Genomic DNA, 12,207 nt, shown 5'->3' on the forward strand with positions numbered 1-12,207 from the left:
ATGGGAGTTTATCAAAATACGATTTGTTTCTCTCTCTCTATCCCTCTCTCTCTCTCTCTCTTTCAGGAATGGTTATAAGTTTATGTACTGCTCAGCGAGGGCCATAGGTATGGCTGATATGACAAGAGGGTATCTACACTGGGTCAACGAGAGAGGAACCATGCTGCCTATTGGACCTGTCCTACTCAGCCCCAGCAGTCTGTTCTCAGCTCTGCACAGGTGAGGAACACATACACTCACACACCATCGTTCATCACCATCATCATCGTAAAAATAAACACAGCAGAATCAAAGAGTCAAACACAAAAGTGAACAATCATATGTAACGATGTACAGCCGCTGATATAATAGAACTAGCTCTCCCTGTATTGTATAACGATTATTCCATGCCATCCGTCCTGTCCCGTCCTTCTTGTCCTTCCTGTAGGGAGGTGATAGAGAAGAAGCCTGAGCGGTTTAAGATCCAGTGTCTGACCGACATCAAGCAGCTGTTCTACCCCAACACTGAGCCTTTCTACGCAGCCTTTGGCAACAGAGCCACGGTGAGAGCCCTGCTCCCTCCATCACTGCACACATTACCTTAGGCTACTTTTTAGATTCCTTTGACTGGAACCATGCACAGTAATTAACCGATCTGTAAATGTGACAGATTCAGCCAAAAGGCTATTTGCAACCTAAATATTCTGTTTGCTACTGTTGCAGCTGTTGTTGTATGCGTGTTTTTGGATAGTATGCCGGGTTGTTGTTAAAGTTGTTGTTGTTTAGGATGTGTATTCCTATAAGGAGGTGGGCGTTCCCCTAAACAGGATCTTCACAGTCAACCCCAAGGGAGAGCTGATACAGGAACACGCTAAGACCAACATCTCATCGTAAGTCAGACATCTCTCTCTTTCTCTTCATCCCTCTATCTTTCTCCTTCGTATCTTTCTTCATCTGTCTTTGTCTGTCTCTGTTTCTCTCGCCCTCAGTAGCTCTCTCTTCCTCTCTCTGTCTGTGTGTCTGTCTATGAACAATAAAGTGAATTATGTTTCTGTTTGTGTCCCTGCCAGGTATGGTGGTCTGTGTGAGGTGGTGGACCACGTCTTTCCCCTGTTGATCAGAGGCCACGTCTCTGACGTCTCCTGCCCTGACACCTTCAGCCAGTTCACCTACTGGAGAGAACAGCTGCCCCAGGTCCACATCCCTGACCAGGTCCACAGCCCTGACCAGGTCCACATCCCTGACCAGGTCCACAGCCCTGACCAGGTCCACAGCCCTGACCAGGTCCACAGCCCAGACCACCCACAGGTCCACAGCCCCGACCAGCCCCAAGTCCACAGCGCCGACCAGCCCCTGGACAACAGCTGAGGAGACCCCACACCACATCAGACCACCCCAGGAGTGAGCTGTGTGCAATCACGGACGGGAAGGGAGAGACATGCTCAAACTCATGATGATGCAGGCATGCAAATGCAAGAAGCATGAATCTGCTCTAATGCCACACAGCTATGCAGAGGCAGACCTTGCACTAGTGAAAGTGTACTTGCTACAACAACAGGCATGTTAGCACTGAGTGGTATTTATATGTAGTCATCATTTATATTTATGTTTTACTCTTCAGTGTTGTTTTCTCTGCATTACCTAGCCTAGTCATACAGAGCCTACTGTTCATCAGGTGAAATAAGTACAATACCTAGCCTAGTCATACAGAGCCTACTGTTCATCAGGTGAAATAAGTACAATACCTAGCCTAGTCATACAGAGCCTACTGTTCATCAGGTGAAATAAGTACAATACCTAGCCTAGTCATACAGAGCCTACTGTTCATCAGGTGAAATAGGTAAAATACCTAGCCTAGTCATACAGAGCCTACTGTTCATCAGGTGAAATAAGTACAATACCTAGCCTAGTCATACAGAGCCTACTGTTCATCGGGTGAAATAAGTACAATACCTAGCCTAGTCATACAGAGCCTACTGTTCATCAGGTGAAATAAGTACAATACCTAGCCTAGTCATACAGAGCCTACTGTTCATCAGGTGAAATAGGTACAATACCTAGCCTAGTCATACAGAGCCTACTGTTCATCAGGTGAAATAGGTACAATACCTAGCCTAGTCATACAGAGCCTACTGTTCATCAGGTGAAATAAGTACAATACCTAGCCTAGTCATACAGAGCCTACTGTTCATCAGGTGAAATAAGTACAATACCTAGCCTAGTCATACAGAGCCTACTGTTCATCAGGTGAAATAAGTACAATACCTAGCCTAGTCATACAGAGCCTACTGTTCATCAGGTGAAATAAGTACAATACCTAGCCTAGTCATACAGAGCCTACTGTTCATCAGGTGAAATAAGTACAATACCTAGCCTAGTCATACAGAGCCTACTGTTCATCAGGTGAAATAGGTACATTACCTAGCCTAGTCATACAGAGCCTACTGTTCATCAGGTGAAATACAGTGCCTTGCAAAAGTATTCACCCCCTTGGCATTTTTCCTATTTTGTTGCATTACAACCTGTAATTTAAATAGATTTTTATTTGGATTTCATGTAATGGACATACACAAAATAGTCCAAATTGGTGAAGTGAAATGAAAAAAATTACTTGTTTCAAAAAATTCGGAAAAGTGTGCTATGAAGCCCCTAAATAAGATCTGGTGCAACCATTACCTTCAGAAGTCACATAATTAGTTAAATAAAGTCCACCTGTGTGCAATCTAAGTGTCACATGATCTGTCACATGATCTCAGTATATATACACCTGTTCTGAAATGCCCCAGAGTCTGCAACACCACTAATCAAGGGGCACCACCAAGCAAGCGGCACCATGAAGACCAAGGAGCCCTCCAAACAGGTCAGGGATGAAGTTGTGGAGAAGTACAGATTAGGGTTGGGTTATAAAAAATTATCCGAAATTTTGAACATCCCACTGAGCACCATTAAATCCATTGTTAAAGAATGGTAAGGATATGGCACCACAACAAACCCGCCAAGAGAGGGCCGCCAACCAAAACTCACGGGCCAGGCAAGGAGGGCAACAAAGAGACCAAAGATAACCCTGAAGGAGCTGCAAAGCTCCATAGCAGAGATTGGAGGATCTGTCCATAGAACCACTTTAAGCCATGCACTCCACAGAGCTGGGCTTTACAGAAGAGTGGCCAGAAAAAAAGCCATTGCTTAAAAAAATAAATAAGCAAACATGTTTGCTGTTCGCCAAAAGGCATGTGGGAGACTCCCCAAACATATGAAAGAAGGTACTCTGGTCAGATGAGACAAAAAATGTTGCTCTTTGGCCATCAAGGAAAACACTATGTCTGGGGCAAACCCAACACCTCTCATCACCCCGAGAACACCATCCCCACAGTGAAGCATGGTAGTGGCAGCATCATGCTGTGTGGATGTTTTTCATCGACAGGGACTGGGAACCTGGTCAGAATTGAAGGAATGATGGATAGCGCTAAATACAGGGAAATTCTTGAGGGAAACCTGTTTCAGTCTTCCAGAGATTTGAGACTGGGACTGAGGTTCACCTTCCAGCAGGACAATGACCCTAAGCATACTGCTTAGGGTGAATAGTTATGAACGCTCAAGTTTTCAGTTTTGTCTTATTTCTTGTTTGTTTCACAATAAAAAATATTTTGCATTTTCAAAGTGGTAGGCATGTTGTGTAAATGAAATGATACAAACCCCCCAAAAATCTATTTTAATTCCAGGTTGTATGGCAACAAAATAGGATTAATGCCATGGGGTGATTACTTTCGGGAAGCCACTGTAGGTACTACTTTTAGACAAAAGAAGCACTGATTCAGTTGCCAGACGACTCAAACTGAATTATTCCGCTGCTCTATGTCCTCTACATACTTCAGTCTGAGACTGCCATCGTTGAAATAATTTGTGGTGACGTCAAAATGAGGGGTGTTGTACAAAACAAAGTAATCAGCGATTGGATCATCTCTAACTAATCAGAGTATCAAAGCCAATAACACATTTTTAAAACACCGCTTTACCCATGTGTGTTCTTGCTCTGGCCCAACCCATCAGTTTCTGGGACCAATCAGAATGATTAAAATGTGATTGAGTTCTAGAAGTTGTCAGGAAGGTACTCAGATCCAGAGTCATTGCAGAGAAGAAACTAACGGCGTGGCGTAGTGTTTAGCCAGAGCAAGGACTTTGGGTAACCAGACAACTGATAAAAGTACAGCCTACTGGTAAAAATCACTGTGAAGTACAGTCTACCTGGAAAAATCACTGTGAAGTACAGACTACTTGGAAAAATCACTGTGAAGTACAGTCTACCTGGAAAAATCATTGTGAAGTAGAGCCTATCATTGAAACAGCTGAGTTTCACCCAGATAACGTTGTCTGATTAATGACATTACTTTTGATTGAATCTCCTACATTTTCAGATCTAATGTTTTCCTACATTTTCAGATCTAATGTTCACATACATTTTAAGCGCTAATGTAATAAATGCTCAGCAATACAATATTATTATTAACTAGCAATGAAAATATTATAGCACATGACGATAATTCAGTTCACCTGAATTATAACTTGTCATTATAATTAAGCAATAAGGGGTGTGGTATATAGCCAATATACCACGGCTAAGGGCTGTTCTTATGCACTACGCAACGCGGAGAGCTCGGATACAGCCCTTACCCGTGGTTTATTGGCCATATACCACAACCCCCCGAGGTGCCTTATTGCTGTTATAAACTGGTTAGCAATGTAATTAGAGCAGTAAAAATTAAATGTTTTGTCATACCCGTGGAATAAGGTCTGATATACCACGGCTGTCAGCCAATCGGCATTCAGGGCTCAAACCACCCAGTTTATAAGAAGTTTTAAATCATGTTTCCTTTTGGGTTCCATGTAGAACCCTTTCCACAGAGGGTTGTACCTGAAACCAAAAATGGTTCTATCTGGAACCAAAAGGGGTTCTTCAAAGGGTTCTCCTATGGGGACAGCCGAAGAACCCTTTTTGGTTCTAGATAGCACCTTTTTTCTAAGAGTGTAGTAGCATTCCATATTAGGGTTTTATTCTTCAGTTTCTTGTCATGTTCTATGTAAGGTAAATATGTTACTGATCAACTGAACTAAACCAGGTAACCAGTGTAGCTCTTCACTTCAGTTTATTAACAAGGCACAGAGGGGGGTTTCCTCTCTCATTGATGTCTCTCACCCATAGTCATCAATAGTCCTTTAATGCTAATTTAACACTTCAGAATAGACATCTAAAACTGGCATTACTCTGATAATAAGCAACGCAAAGAAACTCAGGTTGTTTCACTCTGTTTCTATGAACAATGACACATTACATATCATATTCTCACTGCGTGCACTGTGCAGAGAGATTGTCTTGGCTACCATTATGGTCACTGGATAGCCTACTAGTCCTGTCACATCGGTCAGGTGTGTGACTGAGCTCTTTTTTGGGGGGGGGTATATTATGTTGCAGACAATAGAAAACGTATTCTGTCATTTGCTTTGGTTGTCCATCATCCTAAACTCTGTAACTGCGTGATGAGAGAAACCTACTAATTTATGAACTATTTCATTAATCTATCATTTTTATGAAGCAGCTTGTGAACACGCTTGGATTTGGCCTTTGATTTAATTTAATTTTATATATTGTGTTTATGTGATTGAATATGAACAGAGTATTGGTGTTTACTCTCACTTTTGTATATAGTGCAATATTTTTTTTGTGATCTAATTCAGAAACATTGATTTTGTCAGTCATTGGCTGGCTTCTGGACTACAGTAGTTTGATCTAAAATGGCTAACAACATTTTGCATTGACTATAGTGTCCACTGAAGCAAAGCCATTGAGGAGTTCTACAACAGTAAAAATGCAATATTCTACTGAATTCTAGAATCTATTACTAAGATACAAAAAACGTATATAGATTACAACACTGATGTTCCTTGTAATTTCAGCCATTAGAATTCCCAATATCCTTGAATATTCTAAACCTCCTCAAAGGGTTAAAAGCAGAAAGCAGCGTCAGTCAGTGCATCAGTCAGTCCATCTTATCTCTGTTGTTATCAGAGCAGGTGGCAGTATGTTTCTAGGAGTGGCAGCCATCTAATGTGTATCTAATGTGTATATGGTGCAATTTCCAATGTTATCCTGTATGTAGTATGGATGAGTTCAACACCCAAAATGCAAGACGTCCTGTACTACCTGAATGAATACTAACACTGTGGTATTTCTCTCTTTTTCGTTTGATCATAGTGATGACCAATACAAACCTGATCACATCACTGTGAAGGAGAGAAGGTTCTCACTATCCCTATGTACCATATTGATTTCAATACGTTTGAATATATTGGCTAGATGTCTTTCATGGGCTGGTTAAAACATCCATTGCCATTCCTCTGGTCATGGGTGAGGTTTCTAGGATTCATTTAAATAGAGGTATTTCAGAATATTGAGACATAGAGACTAACGTGAGCTGTTGGACTCGCCATCGACCTAAGAGGTGTGTTGGTATTTGGAGGAACCGTAACGGATGGATGGAAGCATGGATGGGTGGAAGGATGAGTGAAAGGAGGCATGTGATATCACTGTTGTGTTGTGTTCACTTGTCTTGTCCTGTGTGTCTTTGGTTGCTCTTGTCTCCTTACTGTTTTACCACACAATTTGTTCCAAGTATATTGAATTACTACTGTGTATTCTGGTTAAGCAGACTGACTGTTCTTTCTGTGAAAGATCCATATGAACAAAGTGATTTTGTCTTATGTCTTGGTTGTCTGTCCTCTTTAGTATGTTTCTGAGATGTACAGTCCATTACTCTAGCACTGTGTCATGTTGTATAGGTAAACAATCTGGTTTAAAAATAACTGTATATTGAAAATAATTATTTCAATAAATGCTAAGATGATTGTTGATGGATGTGCATGTGTCTCATCTCTCCTCCCTGAAGTGAACATGTCATGATGTGAAACCAGATTAGTATTTCCTTAGTTTCAGAGTTTTTCCTGACCACATGACTCCACTCTGCAGAGCAGAACTAACCACCATTACTGTCCATGTATACCATGGTATCAGAACTAACACCCATTAATGTCCATGTATACCATGGTATCAGAACTAACCCCCATTACTGTCCATGTATACCATGGTATCAGAACTAACACCCATTACTGTCCATGTATACCATGGTATCAGAACTAACCCCCATTACTGTCCATGTATACCATGGTATCAGAACTAACCCCCATTACTGTCCATGTATACCATGGTATCAGAACTAACACCCATTACTGTCCATGTATACCATGGTATCAGAACTAACCCCCATTACTGTCCATGTATACCATGGTATCAGAACTAACCCTCATTAATGTCCATGTACACCATGGTATCAGAACTAACCCCCATTACTGTCCATGTATACCATGGTATCAGAACTAACCCCCATTACTGCCCATGTATACCATGGTATCAGAACTAACCCCCATTACTGTCCATGTATACCATGGTATCAGAACTAACACCCATTACTGCCCATGTATACCATGGTATCAGAACTAACCCCCATTACTGTCCATTTATACCATGGTATCAGAACTAACCCCCATTACTGCCCATGTATACCATGGTATCAGAACTAACACCCATTACTGTCCATGTATACCATGGTATCAGAACTAACCCCCATTACTGCCCATGTATACCATGGTATCAGAACTAACCCCCATTACTGCCCATGTATACCATGGTATCAGAACTAACACCCATTACTGTCCATGTATACCATGGTATCAGAACTAACACCCATTACTGTCCATTTATACCATGGTATCAGAACTAACCCCCATTACTGCCCATGTATACCATGGTATCAGAACTAACCCCCATTACTGCCCATGTATACCATGGTATCAGAACTAACACCCATTACTGTCCATGTATACCATGGTATCAGAACTAACACCCATTACTGCCCATGTATACCATGGTATCAGAACTAACCCCCATTACTGCCCATGTATACCATGGTATCCACCGTCGCTGGATCAGACAGGACTGGCAAAAAGTGCTCTTCACTGACGAGTCGCACTTTGTCTTATCAGGGGTGATGGTCGAATTTCGCGTTTATCGTCGAAGGAATGAGCGTTACACCGAGGCCTGTACTCTGGAGCAGGATCGATTTGTAGGTGGAGGGTCTGTCATGGTCTGGGGCGGTATGTCACAGCGTCATCGGACTGAGCTTGTTGTCATTGCAGGCAATCTCAACGCTGGGCATTACAGGGAAGACAGTCTCCTAAAGTTGATTCAGCTGCGGGATCGGGGGACCACCAGTACAGAGCTTGCTCAGGAATGGCAGCAGGCAGGTGTGAGTGCATCTGCACGCACAGAGAGGCGAAGACTTTTGGAGGATGGCCTGGTGTCAAGAAGGGCAGCAAAGAAGCCACTTCTCTCCAGGAAAAACATCAGGGACCGACTGATATTCTGCAAAAGGTACAGGGATTGGACTGCTGAGGACTGGGGTAAAGTCATTTTCTCTGATGAATCCCCTCTCCGATTGTTTGGGGCATCCGGAAAAAAGCTTGTCCGGAGAAGACAAGGTGAGCGCTACCATTAGTCCTGTGTCATGCCAACAGTAAAGCATCCTAAGACCATTCATGTGTGGGGTTGCTTCTCAGCCAAGGGAGTGGGCTCACTCACAATTTTGCCTAAGAACACAGCCATGAATAAAGAATGGTACCAACACATCCTCCGAGAGCAACTTCTCCCAACCATCCAGGAACAGTTTGGTGACGAACAATGCCTTTTCCAGCATGATGGAGCACTTTGCCACTTTTTATCAAAAGTGATAATAAGTGGCTCGGGGAACAAAACATCGATATTTTGGGTCCATGGCCAGGAAACTCACCAGACCTTAATCCCATTGAGAATTTGTGGTCAATCCTCAAGAGGCGGGTGGACAAACAATCATCCTGACTGCCATCAGTCAGGATGTGGCCCAGAAGTTAATTGACAGCATGCCTGGGCGGATTGCAGAGGTCTTAAAAAAGAAGGGTCAACACTGCAAATATTGACTCTTTGCATCAACTTCATGTCATTGCAATAAAAGCCTTTGACACTTATGAAATGCTTATAATTATACTTCAGTATTCCATAGTAACATTTGACAAAAATATCTAAAGACACTGAAGCAGCAAACTTTGTGGAAATTAATATTTGTGTCATTCTCAAAACTTTTGGCCACGACTGTACTTAAAAAATTAAGCAAAACATTATGAAATGATGAAAAAATATATATATATATATTTTTATACGTGGCTTTCCTTTAGGCAGGAAATGGCCTCGCTTGTTCTTGTGTTCACCTGGTGTAACTTTGTTCAACTTCAAATCCAAAAAGCTTCATTGATCCAAAAAGCTTCATTGATAATCATCAGTTATTCTGTTGCAGGTGGAAGAGAAAGAGAGAGCATGCACTTACATACCGGTCTGTTCAGACTGCACTCTTACTCAGGAGAAACATACAGTCTCTCCTGTGATCTGAAGAAGATACAGGAAATCTACCCTAAAGCTAAGGTAGACTCTGGCTGATGTTGTTTACTGATGATGTCACATATTGATGATGTCACATAGTGCCAGATGTACACTGATACTAAACATTGTACATTCCATGATAATAATGACCTCACTTTGCTGAGGTGTCACTTAAAGACTGCTTGTTCTAAACAACTCTGTAAGTGGTAAGTGCTCCATTCCTAATGTAGGAAACACCAGTGCAACAGACGACAGTCGAGTGCCTTGATTAGAATATCAGCCCCCATTTTCAGTTCATTTCAAGACGATTCTATGAATGAATGAATGAAATTGTATTTTCGTGTCAAATCGCCAGTGGGCAACCCATCCCTTATGGGATTAATTGACACCATTTTTTTAAACAAAAATTCACTGTGATAATTCAATAATTAAATTCTTCTTCTGGTGTTGTCTGCAGTGCCCATCGCATAAAGAATGAAAAAAATAAACATCAATACATAATAGTAAATATGTTAATCCAAACAATAAGTATACCCTTAGAGCAGTAAAAAATATACACATACATACATACATATACAGATAAATAAATACATTTAAAAAAACTGAAGGCATTTGAGCCTGGCACAAAGAGAATATTCATGTGGAAGAGAAGCCTATACACAATCTATATACATGTGCCATTTACCACATAGACGCTAAATATTTGTATAATTTAATTATAGGAAGCAATTTCTTTTATTCCAGGCTTTATCTAAATATTCCGCAAATGGAAATACACAATGGACAAAAAAAACTTTTCAGTTTCTCCTCTTCGCTCAGCCACATAATGCCAGGGTATATAGCTGGTGTGCTACATGTTGAATCGATGCAAACAGCCACCATTTGTCTGAGCTATAAGCAAGTTCAAATTACAATGTAATCTAACTACTGTCAATGTGTGTTTCAGCATATTCAGATATACTGGGGCTACGGTCCAAACTACCACCCCACCTTTCAGGTGTTCCTGAACTCAGACACAGAGGATGTGGAACTGAGACTTCTGGAAAGAGGGACTGGTGGAGACGAGGTGTGGACGGGGCGTGTCCTTCTGCAAGGTAAAACTATAGGAGTTCATCTAGAAATTAATTTAGGAGGTAGTAGGTATTGCAAGCGTATGCCCTCCTGAATATGGTTGAGGTGTCCAATATCTGAATGAATCCCTGATTAAAGAGGAAGGATGAAATCAACCATACCCACCCTACTTTGAGCTCGTCTCTAATGTGGATTAGTGGTGTTAAAGGGGATCAGCTGATGCTGCACAGTGCACATACACTCCCCTCTGTATTTATTTGGACAGTGAAGCAGAAATGTGTAAAAGTAACTCCATATTCCAGCATTTTGGATTTGAGATCAAATGTTTCATATGAGGCAACAGTGCAGAATGTCACCTTTTATTTGAAGTTATTTTCATGCATATCTGTTTTATCATTTAGAAATGAAACATATTCAATATTTGATCTCAAATCCAAAATGCTGGAGTATAGAGTCCAATTTTTTTACATTTGCTTCACTGTCCAAATAAATACGGAGGGGAGTGTAACTGTATAATAATACACAGCTGAATAAGTGTTGTTGTTTCCTTACTCCCAGATGCTGTGTTGGTGGGAGAGGATCAGGCTGGGACCAGTCAGAGGAGTTCTGCAGAGCAGCTGCTGTGTTCTAGGAGGACCGAGTTTGTAAATCGAGTGTCAGGACCTGTGCTCGACAGTCTATTGGACAGACTTCTGCAATGGAAAGTTCTCAATGAACTTGCAATGGAGAAAGTGAAGCTGATTCCTGAGAGGGCAGAGAAGGCACGTGAAGTCATTGACATGGTTCTGAATAAAGGAGCTAAAGCATGTTCCATAATGAAAACCCTTCTGGTTGAACTGGACCCCTTCTTTTGCATAACACTTGGCTTCCACTGAAACATGTTGGAGTATGAGACATTGATGAGCATGGCCAATGATGTCTGTATTCAATGATACAATTGGTCTGTAGTTTGTATATTGAACTAAATCTATTTACCTTAACACTGTTGTGTTCATTGACCAACATTCATTTTATAACAGGGTAGGATGTGAAGTGCTCTGTAGAAACTAATGCAAAAACCTTCCTAAAGTGTGATCTGTAGATACAGAACCGCCTCACAACTACACGCACTAGAATTATATTGTTTGATTTGAGATACTCAGAAGAGCAATGCTAGCACTTTGTCATGTGTGCTGATTTTAGACGGTATAAGCTCTATACCGTATTTATGTCAGATAGTATGATAACCTTCATGATTAGGTGGCACATTATGTGATTGTTTCAACAATAATAGCTATTAATTTTGATTGTATAAATACAAATTACTTTAATTTTGGTCAAATATTAAAATAAAATCTATTTTCTTATTTAAATGTATATCAATAAAGATTTCCTATGACTAGATTATCATTCATTGATAATTTCTTTATTCATTTTTTTTTATTTATTTCTAAACTGAAAGAAGATACGACACTACTATTGAACCCCAAAGGAGACACTTGTTTACACCGGCTAACACATACACACAACAATAAAGACACTACAATGGGCATACAGAACCAAAAAGCTGGATTTTATTCACCCTTATGATCTCGTGTCCCACCCTCAATTATGTCCCACCCTCAATTATGTCCCACCCTCAATTTGGGAATTCGCATTGG

General features: G+C 41.0%; 1 protein-coding gene across 3 annotated transcripts in view; it reads left to right on the plus strand.

Annotated features, from left to right (window-relative positions):
• Positions 1 to 6,880, plus strand: part of LOC139553780 (phosphatidate phosphatase LPIN1-like) — a 45,410-nt gene extending 38,530 nt beyond the window's left edge. For all 3 annotated transcript variants that reach the window (XM_071366438.1, XM_071366440.1, XM_071366441.1), the window contains exons 18-21: positions 67 to 219; positions 428 to 542; positions 766 to 869; positions 1,050 to 6,880. In XM_071366438.1, the coding sequence (XP_071222539.1) occupies positions 67 to 219; positions 428 to 542; positions 766 to 869; positions 1,050 to 1,347 (670 nt within the window). In that variant the 3' untranslated portion in view covers positions 1,348 to 6,880. The remainder of the gene's footprint in view (positions 1 to 66; positions 220 to 427; positions 543 to 765; positions 870 to 1,049) is intronic.
• The last annotated feature ends 5,327 nt before the right edge of the window (positions 6,881 to 12,207 follow it).

Source organism: Salvelinus alpinus, chromosome 25 (assembly GCF_045679555.1).
Source record: "Salvelinus alpinus chromosome 25, SLU_Salpinus.1, whole genome shotgun sequence".
Taxonomy (NCBI): domain Eukaryota; kingdom Metazoa; phylum Chordata; class Actinopteri; order Salmoniformes; family Salmonidae; genus Salvelinus; species Salvelinus alpinus.